Raw genomic sequence first — 18,948 nt, forward strand, 5'->3', positions numbered from 1 at the left:
CCAACTTGGGGCTGTTTCTCCATGCAGCCACGAGGGAACCCTCACTGACCCCAACCCTCCACAGGGTTGCACACGCTGCGAAGAGGTGACCAGCGCTGCACGCCACGGTCATAAACGCCACAACTCACGAGAGGGCGAGGATGCTAACAGCCAGGGGCCCCTAAGATGGAGCTGACGGCAACGCACAGCTGCACTTAGAACAAAGGGCTGCTGCGATCAACAGCACCCCAAAATGAAGATGGGCATCACTGACACTTGCCGACTCCTCTAGGGAAGAGGTGGCACCTACGTCACATCACAACTCGCAGTGTCCTGAACAGCACAGAGGGAAACAGTGTAGGGGGAAGCCAGAGCTTAGTTCTTTTTGCTGCACAATTACAGACTTTAAGAACATCTTTCTTCATTGCTTTCCTTCAGAACTTCCCTTCTCTCCTCACCCCTAACTACCCAGAGGGGGAAATTCAGCAATTCCTATGAACAATTTTGCAGAGTTGTCATCTGAACGGAGGAAAATCAGACTAGCCGAGAAATCTCTGGATCCCAGGCACCAGCTGAGCCAACTCAGAACTCCCTCCCGGCCTCAGGCAAACCCCTTAGTGGCCAATTAACAGCTTAGAAAACTGGGTGGGGGGGGTGGAAAGATGATCACCCCATGTCTTGCAGCAATTACAAAAAACAAGGAAAATAATAACAAACTATAATTTCATAATTGCTTGAGAGAGAACATTCTATGCAAACGCCCTCACCCTGAAAACAATCCTATTAAATGTTTCTCCCTGGAAAACTGCCCATCAAGAGACTTTCCTAAACATGATTTAAGAGATCATTAATTTCCATCAATGTGACCTAATTAAACAAGGTCAGACAGTCAGAACTGTAACAGTCAACGTTGCTCACAGCAGCTTCTGCAGCGTCCGTTGCTGGTACACTTCGTTGGTGCAGTATTTCACATACGGGTCAAAGGTGGAGGCCGTGTGCTTCTCCACAATGTCACTAATGTCATCTATGAAGATGCTGCTCTGGTGTCTCGCTTCCAGCTCAGTAAAGAATCTGCAAAAACAAAGAAAAGCATGGATACTTTCTTCCACGTACTTTAATAGAGGACGGTTTATCCTCATGTAAAACTATTACACAGGGTTTGAAGATAACAGCCCACAGTACCAACTCAAGATGATACCGAAGAAAAACTATTAGAATTGTGGTAAAAATAAATCTACCATGTTAACACCTTATTATTTCAAGTGTTGTGCTTAAAACATTGATAATCCTGGGCATTTCTGTGCTTTCAGGTATATTTTAGAATATATGGATTTCACTGTTTTTCAAGAATTCCCTACATATTTAAGGTTCATGCTGACATATTTTATTGTATTAAAAGCATACAAACAAAACACCTAAATAAGTGCTTAAAAAACAAGTCTGAAAAAAACCTAATTCTATGTGTCCTTTCCCTCAAAATAAAAATAATCATATTATTTTAAATCTAATAATATGCATGACATTTAAATGTCTTCATAAATTATTTAGATTGCAATTTAGGGCTGCCAGATTTAGAGAGAGAGAGAGAGAGAGAGAGAGAGTCTACGTGTGAGTCTGTGTGTGTGTGTGTGTGTCTGTGTGTAGTATCCAGCCCAGCTGAAATTAAATTTCAGATCAATGAACAATTTTCAGGTACAACTATGTGCCAAGGATGGCATGGGACATCTTGGGCATCCTGTATTTTATCTGTCAACCTTAAACTGCATCCAATTTTAACAGAACATCAAAAGCAGATTTTTGAAAGAGGTTTCTACCCAGAGCATTGCTGCGCAAAATGTGGCCCATGGACCAGCAGATGGAACCATCGAAGAGCTCGTTAGAAATGCAGAATCTCAGCACCACCTGCCCGGATCTGAACCTGCACTTTATCAGGATCTCCAGATGATCCGCATGCTCCCTGAACCTTGAGAAGAAATGCCAGAGGACACACTCGCTGTCCAAGTTTGGAGTCACAGGAAATCGATTACAAATCACTACCCCACAGCAGCAAAGCACTTCCAGAAAGCATGGTGAAGTTGAGGTGACAGCACTCCCTAGGGCTGCCCTCCGGAGCAGGCATAGGGAATCCCGCCTTCAGGAGGCTCCTGAGCATATCCTCACTCCTCACCTGTGTGCCGGGTGGACACCAGGACACACAACAAGGCTCAGAGTGAGCGAGACAAGAGGCACGTACAAAGGACGATTCACAGTAAATACGGGCTAATGTTCTCCCACGTTCACAGCTCAGCTATTTTCAGAGAAACCCTGGAGCTCAGAAATAAACAATCAAGACTTAAGAGGCTGTGTTTTCCTATATTTACATGTACATTAAACTCATTTTAGTATAAACTGTATTATTAGCTTGTCATCATTATCTATTTATTTTTTAAAGTTTCCACAGGAACTTAAAAGACAAAGAAATACATGTTCACTTCCTAGAAGAGTGAAATTATGTACACTCTGAGACAGCATCTGTATTTTTATTTCCTTTAAAAAGGACTTAGGGAAAATAACCAACACGATTCCCCCCCACAGATTATAACTGGCCTTCTCACACAAGCCCCTAGTTTAAAACAGTGAGAGGAGAAACCTACAGCATATTTTGCTGGACTACTGGCCTTCCTCCCAATGGTGTCAGGGCTAATACGCACAATTCTTAGACAGCGGGCCAGAAAACACACCGCTGTGTCCCAAGATTCAGTCAATGACTTCACATCACTTTGTCAGGATGGGGTCTGTTAACATTCAAACAAAATACCACATCCTCTCCTCAAAGTGTCAGCAATTTCAAAAACAACCAACTCCAAACCCCTACACAAACAAAAGCCATGTTTCTTAGAGGATATTTTCTTTTAGACTGGTCCCTGACTTCAACAAATTTGTGATCTATTAGGAAAGTAAGATAATAAGCATAGAAAGATAGCATTCTTGCACACGATTACAGGTTGGAACATATGTGCCTAAGGGTGCTGGTGGTGGTAGCTTTTTCTTAATTACATGAAGTATATATTTTTTATCATGGTAAAATATACATAACATAAAATTTGCCACTTTAACCATTTTTAAGTTTACCATTCAATGGCATTAATCACATTCACTATGTTGTGCAACCATCACCACTATCTATTTCCAAAAGATTTTCATCACCCTAAACAGAAATGCTCCACCCATTAAGCAATAACTCCCATTTCCCTGACCACCCCCTGGTATCTTCTAGTTTACTTTCTGTCTCTGAGTTTGCCTATTCTAGATATTTCACATAAGTGGGTCACGCGATATTTGTGCTTTTTGTCTGGCTTATTTCACTTAGTGTAATGTGCTCTAAGTTCAACCATACTGAGGCACGTTTGAGAACTTTATTCCTCTTTACAGTTGAATAATATTCCATTGTATGTATATACCATATTGTTTATCCACTCATCTGTTGATCGACACTTGGGTTGTTTCCACCTTTCGGCCACTGAGAAGAACACTTCTATAAACATTTGTATACCAGTATCTGTTTGAGTCTCTGTTTTCAAATCTTTGGGGTAGGTATATATCTAGAGGTGGAATTTCAACCTCACTGACTGTGCCAATAACAGTGTATAACAAGAAATGATAAGACCAAGAACCAGTACAGAAGAAGCTGAGTTACATGCCAAGGAGAGATGATTTCATTAAGTGAAAGTTGAGTAAGAAATGATCCTTTCCCTCCCAACACCCACGGCTGAGTGGCCCACGGGAGGCATGGAGCCAACTAACTGCAGCACAAGACCTGTAACCAAGGCATGCAGTGCTAAGTCCTGAGGGCAGGGGACCGAGGAAGGGCGTGAGGCGGACCACCGGCGACGAGGATGCACTGCTGGGAGCAGAGGGCAACCCTGCGGGCAGGGGAGATGATGCCGGCCACGCACGCATCTCCTTCGGGAAACTGTGAGGCTGAGATGTGGACCCAGGAGGAACGGGGGCAGAAAATGGGGCTCAGAAGCAGGTCAGAACTAGACTGCAAAGGTCTGACCGGATGATCAAGAGCTTGGGCTTCATCTGTGGACGGTGAGAATCTGCTGGCAGTGTGGAAGCCAGGAAATCACCCATCAGACAGAAACGTGGGACAGAGCGGGGATGGACAGAGAGAGTGGGGAGAGAGACTGCAAGAGGCTGAGAGATGGCCACCTGGGCAAGTGACCGTCCACCCTGGCAGTGGGGAATCCAAACAAGAGGACACAGGTTGGGGACAACTTGGAGGGAGAGTCGATAGAACAGAGAGATGCATTAGACAGGAACGTCAAGGTTCCACTGGGCAGCAGGGCGGGCTGTTCACCATTCAGGAAGACGGGGGTTAGGAGCCAGGGGAGAAGCAAGAAGGATGAAGTTTAACTTCGGCTTGGAGACATCAAATACACATCTGCGAGAATTCAGAGCCACAGAATTCTAGGAAGTATGGAGGCAGGACTAGCCCACTTTTAGCTTGTTTTCGTATAAATGCAAAATATTTGTAACTTATTGTAATTCCAAGTGTCTTGTAAGAAAATCTTCAAAGAAAATTGAAAAAATAAGAGGCCATTCATAAGGTCACTATCATGAAAATCTAAAAAATAAATATCTTAGAGGCAAATATCTCCTCAAGTCTCTCGTCTTTTGATAACTGTCACAGTCTGGAGGAATGCAAGATTATAACCAAAAACAACAGTCACTTGGCTTTTCCCAGTGAAAAGGAAAACTCATTTATCATAGTAAAAGGTTTGCCCAAGTACAGGATTAAAAGCAAGGTATAATGAATATGTGTTTATGCCACTTACTTTAATATAATATAAACCAGGCCACCCATCTTTTATTTTGACATTAGCATAATTAATATTATTTAAAGCTTTCTGGGTTAAATTATCTGTTGGTTATTTTGGCAAATCTGCATCTTTTATCAAGTGAGCTAAACTACAAAAGACCAAGGAAGTATTACTGAAGAACGCGGTGTTGTTTCAATAACCCAGAGCCCTGGGGAGCCAAATCAAACCTGGAGAAACACAAACCATTCTGCTCCCTGGGTGAAACCCGAATGGGTCTGTGAAGTAACGGGGCTGACCTGAAGGACAGCGTTTCAAGGGAAATATATTTCAGCCTCATGAATTCTTCTTTTCTGGGGCAATACCTTCACTATTTCCTCTTTGCAGCATTACCAAGATGATCAAGTTTCACAACCTTTCCCTCTCTTTTTCCCACTAAAATTCTAATCTCTATCGCCAAAGTCTAGACTTTGAGACACCTCTGATGGACCAGGAAATGCTTCCTGGAAACACGGCCTCCTGACCAGACACACAAGTCAGCCCTGTCTGACGGTGAGTGCCGTCCCCGGCACCACCACACCCACACTTCAGACGCCTGCGGCTGCCCAGCTGCGCCGGAACCGCCAGACCACCGAGAACACCAGGCGTGCTCCCGGGAGGTGGGACTCTGAGACGGCAGCTGCAGTCCTCATGTGAAGAGCTGTCCACAGCCCGCCACCTCGCCTCCAACGCCTCCTAGAAACGCAGGGACTGCACAGTCCTCAGCCTTTCTGTGGAGCTTTGTCAGGTGAAGGTCTTGAATGTGGCACTGCATCTTTGGGGAAAACAAAGTCAACACACTGAGGAAGCCACTTCTGACCCGCTCGGCACATGCACTTCTGTTTGTGTCACTTTTTCCTGTGTGGAGGAGGCAGAAAAGACCTACAAACATGAGGTCCAAACCTCCCCGCACCTTTCCTACCAGCCTGCCTAAAACTCAACTGATCATGTAACGGGCATGAAAGACACGAGTGTTCCTGATGACTCTTGAAGACTGCCCGGTAAATCCACCAGCCTACAGAGGAGATTAGAACTTATTTAACACACACCACAGGTCTGTTTTAATCAGTCAACCAACAGAATCCCCTCCCATGTGTCCAGGAAGGACGACACGCTTTGGTGGACGTCAGGAGCAAATAGTCGCTAATCACGACCAGCGTTCGCTGTTCCAAGCCCAGTTCTACGTGCTTCCCGTACTCTGCCTCCTTCAATCTAGTCCTCAAGCCTACTTTATGAGATGGCCATTAACCCACTTTACAGACAAGCAAACCAAGGCTGAGAGAGCTTCAGCTCGAAACAGCTGAGCCTCAGTCTGAGTCTCAGCGAGCTCAGTTCGAGCCTGTGCTCGAACCAGCACACCTACTGCCCTGCTCACAGGCGCCCGCGGATCCCGCATGTCTGTCACTGCTGGCCAGCCCTTGATCCAGACATCCAGCAAGAAGACCCACAGCTGCACCTGAAAAAGAAATATGTGACTTTCCAAGCAGACCAGCTGCCGAATCATCTCGGCAAGTAAATTATACACATCACCCTAGTGAGGACTTGCACAGAGGATTTACGCTGTCAACATCTGCAGGACAGCAGAGGCGTCAACACCCAGCCTCCAGGAGGGTGCGGCCACTGGGTGTTCTGGTCCCGGTCCACACGGCGGGAGCAAACACTGGCTTACATGTCTCTCTGAAGTCTCGGGGACTCACTCACTTCAGCCCTCCCTGTTCCCTGCTGCTCTCCCCTTTGCCCGCTCATCCTTCAAGTTGCGGATTAAATTTCATCTCCTTCAGGAAGACTTCCCTGACCCTTCCGGCTGGGCTAAGCTCCCTTGTTTTACATCTTTATAAACCTCTAAGCTTTTCCTTTGGTGTTCCTATTACGGTCGTAGTTTATTCCATTATGATTTTATTTACTTTTGTCTCTCTGAGCAAGGGCCAGAGGACAGGGGCCACGTCTGTCTTATACCAACACTGTGATCCAGGCCACAGGACCTGGATCATAGAAGACAGTCAAATATTTGATAGGTGAATAGATCTAATTTGTGTTTTAAATAGAAAATTATAAAGATGAAACCAGATCAAGGAATTTTGTTCTATCGCTGTTTTACCAAGAAGGCAACACCCACAGGAGGTCAGTCTCCACCTTGCTTTACCCGCCGGTAAATCAGGTCGGCGCATATTTACTGACCACACCTGTGCCAGGTGCAGCAAGGGCCACCAACAGCCCCGACTCCCGGCACCAGCCTCTGCCAGCCTGTCAAGCACAGTCACTAAGACGAGACCCAGCCCTGCCAAAGTTCCTTCCACGCCCGCTGCTCCTCCTGAAAAACCTGCGGTGGGAGTCCATGCGCCTTACCCGGCATCCAAGATACAGGGCCCTAATTTTGCTAATCCGTGGCCCTGGCAAAAATTCTTTGAAAACTCAAAACCTAGAAAACATTCATGACTTCTAGAAACTGTTTCCTCCTATGAGATGACAGCTACACAACCAATGCTGTGACCTGTCACCATGGCGGCCTGTGAGGGCACTGCTGGTGACCCTCACCCGTGGTCCCTCTCCCGGGAGAGGTGGCGGGGAATGCTGGCTCTCGGTGTCACTGCCTGTCTTCTATTCCCACCTAAACAGCCTCCCTGTGCACATGTCATTTACTGCAAGTCTCCCTGAGCCTTCTGTGAATGCAGCTGGAGTGCAAATGATCAATTACAGACAAACAAACCGGGAAAGTGTGGACTCGGTTGCTGCTTGGAAACAGTACCAAGAATGGATTTGTGGAATACTGGAACCACGCCAAGTAAAACAGAAAGCTCTTTTCGAGCTGAAACCCTCTTTCCTCTTGAGCGTCGGTCATTCTGGAATAAAATCAGCACACGGAGGAACAGGTTTCTCTTCAGGGACCATTTCCAGATGCTTTTTCGGGAGCGCCCACAGGACTTCAACTCAGAATTCAATCCACGAGGAAGAATAACTTCCGAAGTAAGCCCCGAGTCTTCGCATCTCAGTTGTTCTTTATTAAATATGCCCAAAAAGTCGTCTTCCTGAAGAGAGAAATGCTTGCTACAGCTCCCTCAGTTTCGTCAAAAAGAACAAGGAGGACACAGAACTCTGACACTCCAGAGGTCAGTCTCTTAGGCCGTAGCATCCCGAGAGAAGCGACGCTCGTCTGCGGAGGGAAACAGAACCTCGAGTCCTCTGGCATTTCCGAGCCTGCTGCGGTTTTCGCAGCAGCCGGCGGCTCCAGACTGCCCTGCACAGAACTCGCTCCTTCAGCCTCCATCAGGGATCTTTAAAATACTTTCTTTTTAGATAGTTGTTAGCACTGCTTAGCAAAGTATCAAAAAATAGGATTTATGGGGATTAAGGATTAAGTTCTCATCCCGGTTTTAAGTGGATTTGAGATAGTGATAAATTTCTGTTTTCTTCACTTGTTAAAACAAAACGAACAACTGAGTGGAGAAGAATAGCCGGGTGATCACCAGTCCTGCCACACAGTCATGAGCTCAAGACAGACCACGGGCGACAGAGCAAAGGGGACAGGCCGGGAAGAGGAGGAGCTCCCACAGGCCAATGGCAGGGGAGCGGGAAAGGATGGAACGAGAAGGCGAGAGGGCGTGCGATTACTAACCTCCAGATCACCCCCAGCACCAAAGACCAGGCTTCCCGCTCGCTCCTCCAGGACCTCGAAGCTTCCTGCAACATTAGTGACACGTATCTTATCTCACGAGCAAACGCTCTTAGATAACAACACTGTAAGTGCATCCACGTCCAGACCCAGGCGCTTTCACGCTGCACCTACTGGAGCAGGGCTGATGGTGACCCTTACGTCTCACCTCCAGAAACTGTATGCAGGGAACTGTTTACGAGGGCAAGCTCTGGAGCCGGGTGGCCTGGGTTCAAATCCCGGCCCTCCTTCACCGGCCACGTAACCTCAGGCAACTCGGTCAACATCTCCAGGCCCCATCTCCTCGCTTGTGAAACGGGAATAGTAATGGTCAGAACTCACGTGGTTCTCATGAATGAATCAGAACACACTAAGTGGTCAGAACACGGTCTGGCACACGGCACATGCTCGTTAACATCAATTATCATCTGAAGTGCAACGAAATGCCTTCCCTCCTATACGAGCTCACACAACTCACAGTCTTCAATAATGCCAGCAGCTGCCTTGCTTTTCCAGTCCACTCTGTCCATGCACGCCCAGCTCCTGCATTTCCACCAGTGACGTCTGGGGGCCATGCAAGAATCAAGCCGTACGCCAGTCCACTCAAAATCACTTTCTCATCCACTCTGAAGACTGTAATGGGTATTTACCAAGGACAAAATCAGAGGCGGGTCTAGCTCAGTCCTTTACCAGCCCTGTGTTGGCTCCTCCTCAGCGAGTTTCAGACGGGCAAGTGACGGACCAGGACAAACTAACAAGTTTCTGCTGAGAAGTGAGAATATTTCTTTCCACGTAAACACTGCTCTTGGCCTTGGCCTCCTAATCACCGTGAGGAAGAAGTCACGCCACGATTAAGAGGCGTCACACCAGGCAAGGCCCAGACACACTTGGCAGAAACACGAAGGCCACCCTGTTACTTTTAGGGCCCCTCTGGTCGGCTAATGGCCCCCAAAGATGTCCACCTCCTGTGAATATGTTATCTTACGTCATAGAAGTGACTTTGGAGATGTGATGAAGGATCTTGAGACAGGAAATCATCCTGGTTATCAGGCAGCCCAAAGTAACCACAAGGGTCCTTGTGAGAGAGAGGCAGAAGGCTCAGAATCAGAGAGAAGGAAGGCATTAAGCAGCTGGCTTTGAAGACAGAAGGAAGGGTCACAAGTCATGGAATGTGGGTGACTCTAGAAGCTGGAAAAGGCACAGAAACGGATTCTCCCCTGGAGCCTCCAAAGGAATCAGCCCTGGAGACACTTGACGTCAGCCCAGGGACAGGGACTTCAGGCTCTCACCTTCAGAACCGTAAGAGGATAAGTCTGTGTTGTTTTAAACCACAAACAACAAATTGTAGTGATTTGTTACAGCAGCAATAAGAACATTGCTAACATATCCCCTTAACCCATTTTAGAACCTCTCTCTCTTCTAACCACCGGTTCCTTCCCCAATATCCAATATCTCACATCTGCATGCAGCCCCCGATTCCTCACGGCCCGACTGTAGAGCCTCGTCAATTCCAGAAGCTCCTCCCCCTCCCCGGCCCACTCGCTCAGTAACTCTTCACTGAGCTCCCACTGTGCCTAGGCTCTGCTCTAGGCACAGAACACACAGCCCACGGCAAGTCCAGCAAAAGTCCCTGCCTTCGTGGCACTTACAATCTGGTTCTTGGGGAGGCAAGCCCTCCCTGTTTACTCCCCGGGGGCCTCCTGGAGGACCCCGAAAGCTCTCAGCACCACTGATGAAAAATAGAACAGAACACGTTCCCTTTCTGGTCCACTGAAAGACACTTTATGAGGCAAGAGACTTCCACATTAGGTGACCACAGGAAGGAGGAGGGGATGGGAGTGGGAGGAGCTAAGACGGGAATTCACAGGTTGTGCCCAGGGAACGTGGTGTGGACTTCAGGGTCTGTTACGGGTAGACTTGCAAAGGGGTCCGTGACGCAAAGAAGTTTAAGAACCACTGGCTTTGTGTAATGAAAACACCTAATACGGAAAGATACACAAAAACTGGGAAACTACTGGAAGATGAAATTATAACAAAGCCAGGACCTCGATTATGAGGAACCGCGAGTGCCATGTTCAGCAGTTCCAATTACTTCCTGAGTAACAGAGGACCACTGGGGTTTCTCATATTTTAGGAAAGTAACCGAGAGGCAGCAGGATGAGGGACAGGACGTAGGGCTGAAGGCTGCACTGAGGTACAAAGAAGGCAAGGAGGCAGCCACGTGTCTATACACATAACCCACTTAAGAGAAGAGGGGCTGGCTGTTCCTCAAATGGTAAAGAGTTACCACAGGACCCAGCAATCCCGCTCCTAGGCAGGGCCCAAGAGAAATGAGAACAGGCTCACACGGAGACCTGGACACAGATGTGCACAGCAGCATAATTTATAACAGCAGAAAGGAGAAACAGCCCAGTGTCCATCAACCAAGAACGGATAAGTAAAATGTGGGATATCCACACAACAGAGTATTCTCCAGCCATAAAAAGAAACACAGTGCTGATATATGTACAACACGGGTGACCTTGAAAACACGCTGATGAAAGAAGACAGTCACGAAAGGCTACATACTGTGTGATTCCACTCTATGAAATGTCCAGCACAGTCAAGTCCACGGAGACAGAAGAGCACTGGTAGCTGTGCAGCGGTGGGACACGCCGGGGGGAACGGGAGTGAGTGCTAACGGACACGGCATTTCCTTGTGAGGTGATGACAGTGTTGTAAAATTGATTGTGGTGATGTTTGTTCAGTCTGTGAATATACTGAAAACCACCTTCAACGGGTTATTCGTACGGTACATGGACTGTTCTCTCAATAAAGCTCTTTAGAAAGAGGGCAGCAGCTGCAGGAACGGACAGAAGCGGTGAGAGCTGACCCCGCTGATCCTGCTCACGCAGAGCTCTCTCTGTTCCTACTCCCCCAGAGAGTGGACTGTGCATGTGTTTCATCTCCTTTCAGGTCACTCTCAGGGAAAGTGCCCAGACTCACACAACAAGGAGAGCTGCTCTGGCGGAGGCAGCGCCAGCAGGCCCCGAGTCCAGCTGTTTGGCTCCCCTGACACCCCAACCGGCCGACCCTCAAGCGCCTTCAGAGAATTCCGGGCCCATGGAAGGCAATCTGAAACCACTCGCAGATCCAAGGGGCCAAGAGATGTGGGAATGTCAAGCATCTCTGTAGGGTCAGTGGGAGGGAATCCAGCCAAAATCTCCCTGGTCACACCAGGGAGAGGAGACGGTATGTCCATAGCAAAGCAGCCCGGCCCACCGCACAGGCCTTCACCCGAGACAACTGTCAGCCTCCTGCTTCCCCACCATACAAGACTCCCAGTAAGAGAGCACACGGTTTCACTTATAGAAAGCTAAGAAAGGCTTGTTTTTATGTCCTCCCATGAGGCTTTCAGAGAAGTCCAATGATGGCAATTTAGTCCAGAAGGGTCAAAATGTTCCAAAAATCTCACCCAGCATTTGACCACAACCAAGAGGCTGGCAGCCTTTAATTTTCCCTAATAAAGGTGAACTTAGGGTGATAAATACCTTATCTATTCGTTTAGAACAACCTCTATGGCGTGTGTACTCCTTAAATCTACATCCCACTGCAAGTCAGGAATTACACCCAAAACAGTCATGTCTCACCAGTGTTCATGTTCCATCTTACACACACACCCCTTCCTCCTCATTTCTCCACCAAAAGCCTCGCCCCAAAACACACGTCTTCTGCAATGGTAATTTGCTCTTTATGGTATTTTTTTTTCCTGCTTCAATCCACTTTTAAAGAACCTACGATAACCCCTTCTACAAACTTCTCTGGCCCCACCACCCCCTTCCCTTCAACCATCAATGGGACCAGCTGTCCAAACCAAACTCCTAACTGCTGGCTTCTGACCACACAGTTTCCTCTAAGAAAGGCCTCCTCTTCATGAATGCCTCCTCTTGGTTCTTCCCGGCCAGCTCCGAGCCACTTCACAGAAGTCAGCCCGCACACCTGCACCACCTACATACTGTGAAAGGACCACGTCCTGCAGAGTCCCCTTTTCTTGCTGGGCAAGAATGTTGACCCTAGATCACCATGCCTATGTCACTCGCCAGGAGACACAGTGGCCAGATGGAGAGAGGCAACCACTTAGGGCTTACAGGGAGTCTGTCATTCTCAGCTTTCTTTTTTATTTTTAGGTTGACATCTTAATAGTTGTGCTGGAAACTCCTGCAGAAGCTAACCCGGCCTTTGGGCAACACACAGATACACGTGCATTTGGTCACTTCACCAACAGGCAGCTCCCAACCACAGTCCCCATCCTTACCTCTGCCACAGAAGCAGAGCTGGCCCCAGCTGGCCACAGGAATTTGAGAAAGACTAAAGAAACTGCCCACTCAGACAAAGTTGCATGGTGACCCTTCCTAAGGTGACGGTCACCAGTTTAAAAGGAACACAGGAAGCTGCCCTGTGGCAGGGAAGGGACGCACCACTGGACAGCTGGACCGAGGGAGCCAGGTCCCGCCCCGGCGTGTGGCTGCTCAAGTTGTCAGCAGCTACGCTAGTTCCTGTAAAACATCAGAAAACGGAAATGCCCTGGCACGTGTGCTACCAAAGCCAGCATGAACGTCAACCACAGAATCATCACCTGTTCTCTGCCTGACAGCTGCCCTAGCCCCGCACAGCACATTACAGTCTCCAAGGGGTCTTATACATCTTTCCACTAAACAGGAGTACCTTTTGCAAGGGCTTTCCTCAGCACTCATTACAGCCATGCAAAATAAACACCACCAGCTTCTTTCTAAAACAAAACTAAACAAATAATTTCTTTCTCTCTTTTTTCTTTTTGGCAAACTGAAAAACCATACTTCAGCTATAGAGAATTGTTCCACGAGAAGTGGTCTCTGAAACAAAAAATCATTTGTAGGTTTTATTATTATTATTAATCAGCAACACACTAAATAAACCAAGGCAGTTAGCTTTATAAAAAAGTATAAGAAAGAATTTATCTTTACTATGTTATCTCTAGGAATTTTAAAAGAACTCAAGCCTTTTGAAAAATATAATTTTGTTAAGGTTTGCTTTTCTTTTACAAACCTTCAGGTTTCTGCATATTAATTCCTTACACTTTGTTTGTTTTTTAAGGCTAGCTTGAAGATAAACAATGAAAAAGAAGACAGAAGTATTTTATTTCCTTGGCAAGTTAATGGACATGAGAAGTTCTGGGTGAAAAGTCACCACAGTGCAGGCCTCCTTCTCCCCTAGTCGAGACGCCCGCCTTCTCGGCTCCCACTGGAAGCCCCGCGTGTGGCCCACGGTGGACTGAGACAGACTGACTGACTAGCAGCTGCAGGGGCGGGGCCAGAGGTCAAAATCCAACCAAGACCTTTCACAGGGACCTTTAAAACAAAGAAAGGGATGCCACCACTGGTTCTTAGACTTTCAAAACCTGAACTTTATGCTCTATGACACAGAGGTGTAAATTCAATTTTTAAAAAACAGAGGCTACAAGCAGTATAGATAGGCGACCCTTCCTGGTAAATCACGATTTTCCTTCCACTGCATCAGGAACCCCCAGAGATTCAACATAACACCAGCCTCTTCGTCATCTTTCTTTTCTGTGCGTATACAAGGCACATTCCTCGTATCTGTGTATTTTCTAACTTTAAGCATTTCTCAGTTTTCTGTAGTTCCCTTACCTTCTTGTCAGACTAACACCTGGGAGGGAGCCAACTCAAGTTTCTTAACTTTTTTAATCAGAAAAAAAAAAACCCACCCACAAGTGTGTATATGTATATATATTTCCCTGTTCTTTTTTAAAAGGCATTGTTTTTACTTCTACGTTAATACTATAAAAAAGGCAAATGTACCTGATCCTTTAACATCAAAAATTTGACAGAGTATGATGTAACCAAGTGCCCATCTAATTTTAACAGAGGGGGAGAAATGAAGGAGAGATAGCATGTGTTATTGAAAATTATCCAACTGTATTTTCTTCTTTTTTTTTTGTTGTGAAGACGATCAGCCCTGAGCTAACATCCATGCCAATCCTCCTCTTTTTGCTGAGGAAGACTGGCCCTGAGCTAACATCCTTGCCAATCTTCCTCCACTTTATGTGAGACGCTGCCACAGCATGGCCTGACAAGCTGTGCGTCAGTCCATGCCCGGGATCTGAACCCACTGGGCCACCAGCAGCGGAGCGCACGCACTTAACCGCTACGCCACGAGGCTGGCCCCAACTGTATTTTCTTAATGCCTCAAATTACACAATAGTAGAGAGAAAGCTATGGAAAGTCTTTATGCTTAATTTCCCCTAGTCCTGGTGACAGTTTCATCCAAACACAACAACGCCTGTTCCCCTTCCTCCCTCTACCCACGTGTGCTCACCTTGGACAGGGTGACTGAGGAGTGTGCACACACTTCCCTGGTGTGACTGTGTGCACACCTGTGGCCGGGGTGGCTGAGGAGTGTGCACACACTTCCCCACTGTGACTGCATGCACACCCGTGGCCAGGGTGACTGAGGACTGTGCACACACTTCCCCGCTGTGACTGCGTGCACACCCGTGGCCAGGGTGACTGAGAACTGTGCACATACTTCCCCGCTGTGACTGCATGCACACCCGTGGCCAGGGTGACTGAGGACTGTGCACACACTTTCCCGCTGTGACTGCGTGCATGCATGGGCACAGGTCCACCGACACGTCAGGCCAGTTCAGACAAATGATCGAACAAACACCGTGTGCACCAGAGCTCTCCACCGAGTGGGCATGGGCTGAGACGGCCCTACACACTGTATTTTAAAAATCTGCACTAGCTCCCAAAAATTAAAAATCAAGATATGACACCCACACTTCCAGATCTCCCACTTCTCTTGCAGTTATCAGGTCGCAGCACTAGGCTCACATACCCACACAGTGGCTGAGGCCGCACTCGTGCCCAGTTCACAAGTGGCCCCCGACGTAGAACCATCCCACACCCATCCTGCTTTGTCAGCTGTGTGAGCTGGCTGCAGGGCAGGAGTCTGAATTTGTCCCCTCCAGAGAGGGCTCTAGAGTCAGATGTGGGTCTGAATTCCGGCTTATCACTTGGTACCTGAGTATTTACTGCTGCATCCCTCTGGTTCTCGTCTGCTCAAGAGGAGACAACACTGTCTCTGCAGAGATCACAGCGAGGATGAGACAACAAGAAGCACAGACAGGACTTAGCACTAACCTGGCACACGAGGCTGAAAAAACGGTGGTAAATGTTGTTACTCTTACCATCATATGAGAAAGCACCAAGGACTACTTGAGAAGATGCTAACTTCCACCCAAGTCAAAAAGTTTTCTGGAATCACTATTTCCACCCCTCAAATTTATGTTATTTAGAAGCAAACTGAGTTACTAGAGACTCACGAAACTTTTGCTTCCATGTGTCCAGAACCTGCAAGTCCAAACTCCACATATGTGGAAAAACAAAAGCTCTGCCCCTCTGGTTCTCACTCAATTTCTAAGAAAAGCAACATATTATTCATCAGAAATAGTTTTATACATGTATCCGTCTTCCCAATCCCTGAAAAGCTTCTCATATTAACATAAAGGGGAGGAATACAAGCTTTTACTAACCTGCAAAATGTTATTTAAACTGTGAGGAAGAAGAAATTGCTGCAACCAGCACCAAATTTTAACAAACATGCAGTTGTAAATGTTTGTCTTTCATTATGAAGACTTTGGGGTTTGCAAATGGCAATAACTGATATCTCTGTAAGGACTGCAATTAATTGGGAACTTTTACAGCTCAATTATGGAAGAAATAAAGGAGGAAAAATTATACCCAGCCATCTCTTCACAATCTTAATGCAATCTTGGATTGCTGAAATCGGTAGAAAAGTCTTGTCAACTTATATTCATAATCTGAGCCAGAAGAAACCAGATGGGAAGCTAAGTCCAGCTATTTATAGCATCTGGCAAAAGTCCAGCAGAACCATAATGAATTTTCAGAGGGTTGGGGGAGGAGGGACAAAGGTCCATGGAAACCTTACTAATAAATTCTCTTCCAATGGGGTTTTCAGGTATTAACACACCTGGCTGAACACACCGTACTCTGATGAGAAGTAAACTGCTACAAAGCCTGAACAGTCTCTCAAATGCTGATTTTGGCTACTGCATATGTGAAAACTGGTAATAAACAAGGGCTAAATTATGATCCTTACAAGCATTTTACTTCCAAGTCAACAGCAGCGAAGCACAGCCTACCCTCACACAACATCAACCAGAAGTTATAAAACAGGCAACTTACTCATGCAACAGATGTTTTCATAAAGCTAATATTTTGTAAATCAAATCACTACAAACGACCAGGAACCCGTGGATGGCTCATTTTGTAAAAGAACGGCAATTTGGGGATGGAAATGCTCCCCCTAGAATGTGTCTGGATCTCAGGCCAACCTGTCTCTAAACATAATCTGCACTTCCTGCCTTCAGAAAACAGAGGGCCCAGGAAGAGACACCCATGTCCAGCTGCCCAGGCAAGCCTCAGCGAAGCCTCGCTGCCATTCAGAGTTCAGAAGTGACGCCCAAGACCCTGAGCCTCCTCTGAAGGCACAAAAGCCACGCTGAGGCTCAGGGCTTCTGCGGGTGTGTCCTCCACACACCGATCGCGCTGTGAAGGGACCCTGCAGCAGGCGCTTCCTCTGCAGAACCTCGCATCTTCGAGACACGGTACAAAATACAGATCCTCAGAAGGATGCCAGGAGGGATTAAAGTCACTCTCAAGGTATGGCGATCTTTTTCCCTTTATAAATACAGAAAGAAAAAAAGCTGGATGACCTGTCTCCCAGAGCACGCCGTTCTCCCGGGCCTCCTTCCACCCCCACAGGCTGCTCCTTCTCTGGCTCCTGTGCTGGCTCCTCCCCATCCTCCCCACCTCTCAGTGTGGGAAGGGTCAAGGCCCGTGCTGGCCGTCTCTTCTCCATCCATTCTTTGTCCAGTGGCCTCATCCAGCACCATTGCTTGAAATTCCATCCATGTGCCAAGCACTCCCAAGGACGTCTCCACCCTTCAGACAGCCCGGATCCAGACTGACACATCTAACCACCTACTCAGCAGGGCCTCTCGAGGTCTCATGGCCATCTCAGCAGGCACAGGGCGTGTGGGACAAACAGCTTGAGAACTCAGCACTACTGTTAAAGCAAAACCATGGCGACAGTCAGAACGTCAGCAGTGCCAGGGGCCTGGGGGAGGGAGGGAGGACTGAGGGAGCACAGAGCATTTTTAGGCAGTGAAACTACTCTGAGCATTACTACAGTGGTGGGTACGTATCATTACACATCTGTCAAAGCCCCCAGATCGCTCTACAAGAGGCAGAGCAGGGACTGGAACCCAGGCAGACGTGACTCAGTCACCACGCCATACCGTCAGGAACTCCACTCTCAGCAACATCCACAAAGTCTCAATCTCCACAGTGTTTTAAAACAAGCCATTAAAAATTAATTGTAGGGGCTGACCCGGTGGCGGCGTAGCAGTAAAGTGCGAAGGCTCCACTACGGCTGCCCAGGGTTCGCAGGTTCGGATCCTGAACACACACCGATGCACCGCTTGTCGAGCCATGCCGTGGCGGCGTCCCATATAAAGTAGAGGAAGATGGGCACGGATGGTAGTCCAGGGCCAATCTTCCTCAGCAAAAAAGAGGAGGACTGGCATTGGATGTTAGTTCAGGGCTGATCTTCCTCACAAAAAAATTTTTTTTAAATTAATTGTAGTTTTTTGCAGGCCTGAGTTATTTTATTACTGGGAATTTTCTTTCTCTTACATCTAATTGAAATTATTCCTGCTGTACCTCAGGACAGAATAAGAAGAAATAAACCCAACCAGGGCCAGCAAGGGGTTGGCCACCTGAGTCTTGCATTTACTGTAGATTCTCATTATTTGCAGCAGATCCTTCTATGAAGTCGCCGTGAACACCGACATGTGTGAACACTGGACCACTGCTCCTAGTGGAAACAGAGAGTCAGGTTCCTGTGAGCCTCCGGTCACAGCATTTCATCGACTCATCAGTACGTAACCTTGTTTTATGTGCATTTCTGTTTAAAAACATCTTATTTAATATTATTGTTGATCCCTTAGCACTGAACTCACAGCCAACAGCACTGTAACTCGTGCCTAAACAAAGCAGACCTAACACAAATATTCTCCATAAACACATCACAGCATCCCTGCACTTGGGAACTCTAAACAGCACTTCAGCACTGTGCTCGGGGCCAACGTAAACACCAAAATTACCAACAAAAATACAAGAAATGTGGTATTAAACAGACCACATGTCTAAATGACTGTAAAAGCACAGAAAGTATTGACTTGGGGTTAGAAACAAATTTCAGTGAGTTGGCAAATTCACAAATAGGAAATCCACAAATAATGAGTATGTGCTGTACACATCTCCCACAAAGTCTACCATACATGTCTCTCAGTCTACTGGACGTGTCCCTCACAGTCTACTGCACGCATCACTCACAGTCTACCGCTCATTCACA

General features: G+C 47.1%; 1 protein-coding gene across 3 annotated transcripts in view; it reads right to left on the reverse strand.

Moving 5' to 3' along the window:
* ARHGEF26 (Rho guanine nucleotide exchange factor 26) overlaps positions 1-18,948 on the reverse strand; it is a 128,698-nt gene that overhangs the window by 71,517 nt on the left and 38,233 nt on the right. For all 3 annotated transcript variants that reach the window (XM_058550637.1, XM_058550635.1, XM_058550631.1), the window contains exon 6: positions 898-1,050. In XM_058550637.1, coding sequence (XP_058406620.1) covers positions 898-1,050 — 153 coding nt within the window. The remainder of the gene's footprint in view (positions 1-897; positions 1,051-18,948) is intronic.

This window comes from Diceros bicornis, chromosome 2, assembly GCF_020826845.1.
Source record: "Diceros bicornis minor isolate mBicDic1 chromosome 2, mDicBic1.mat.cur, whole genome shotgun sequence".
In the NCBI taxonomy this organism is placed as follows: Eukaryota; Metazoa; Chordata; class Mammalia; order Perissodactyla; family Rhinocerotidae; genus Diceros; species Diceros bicornis.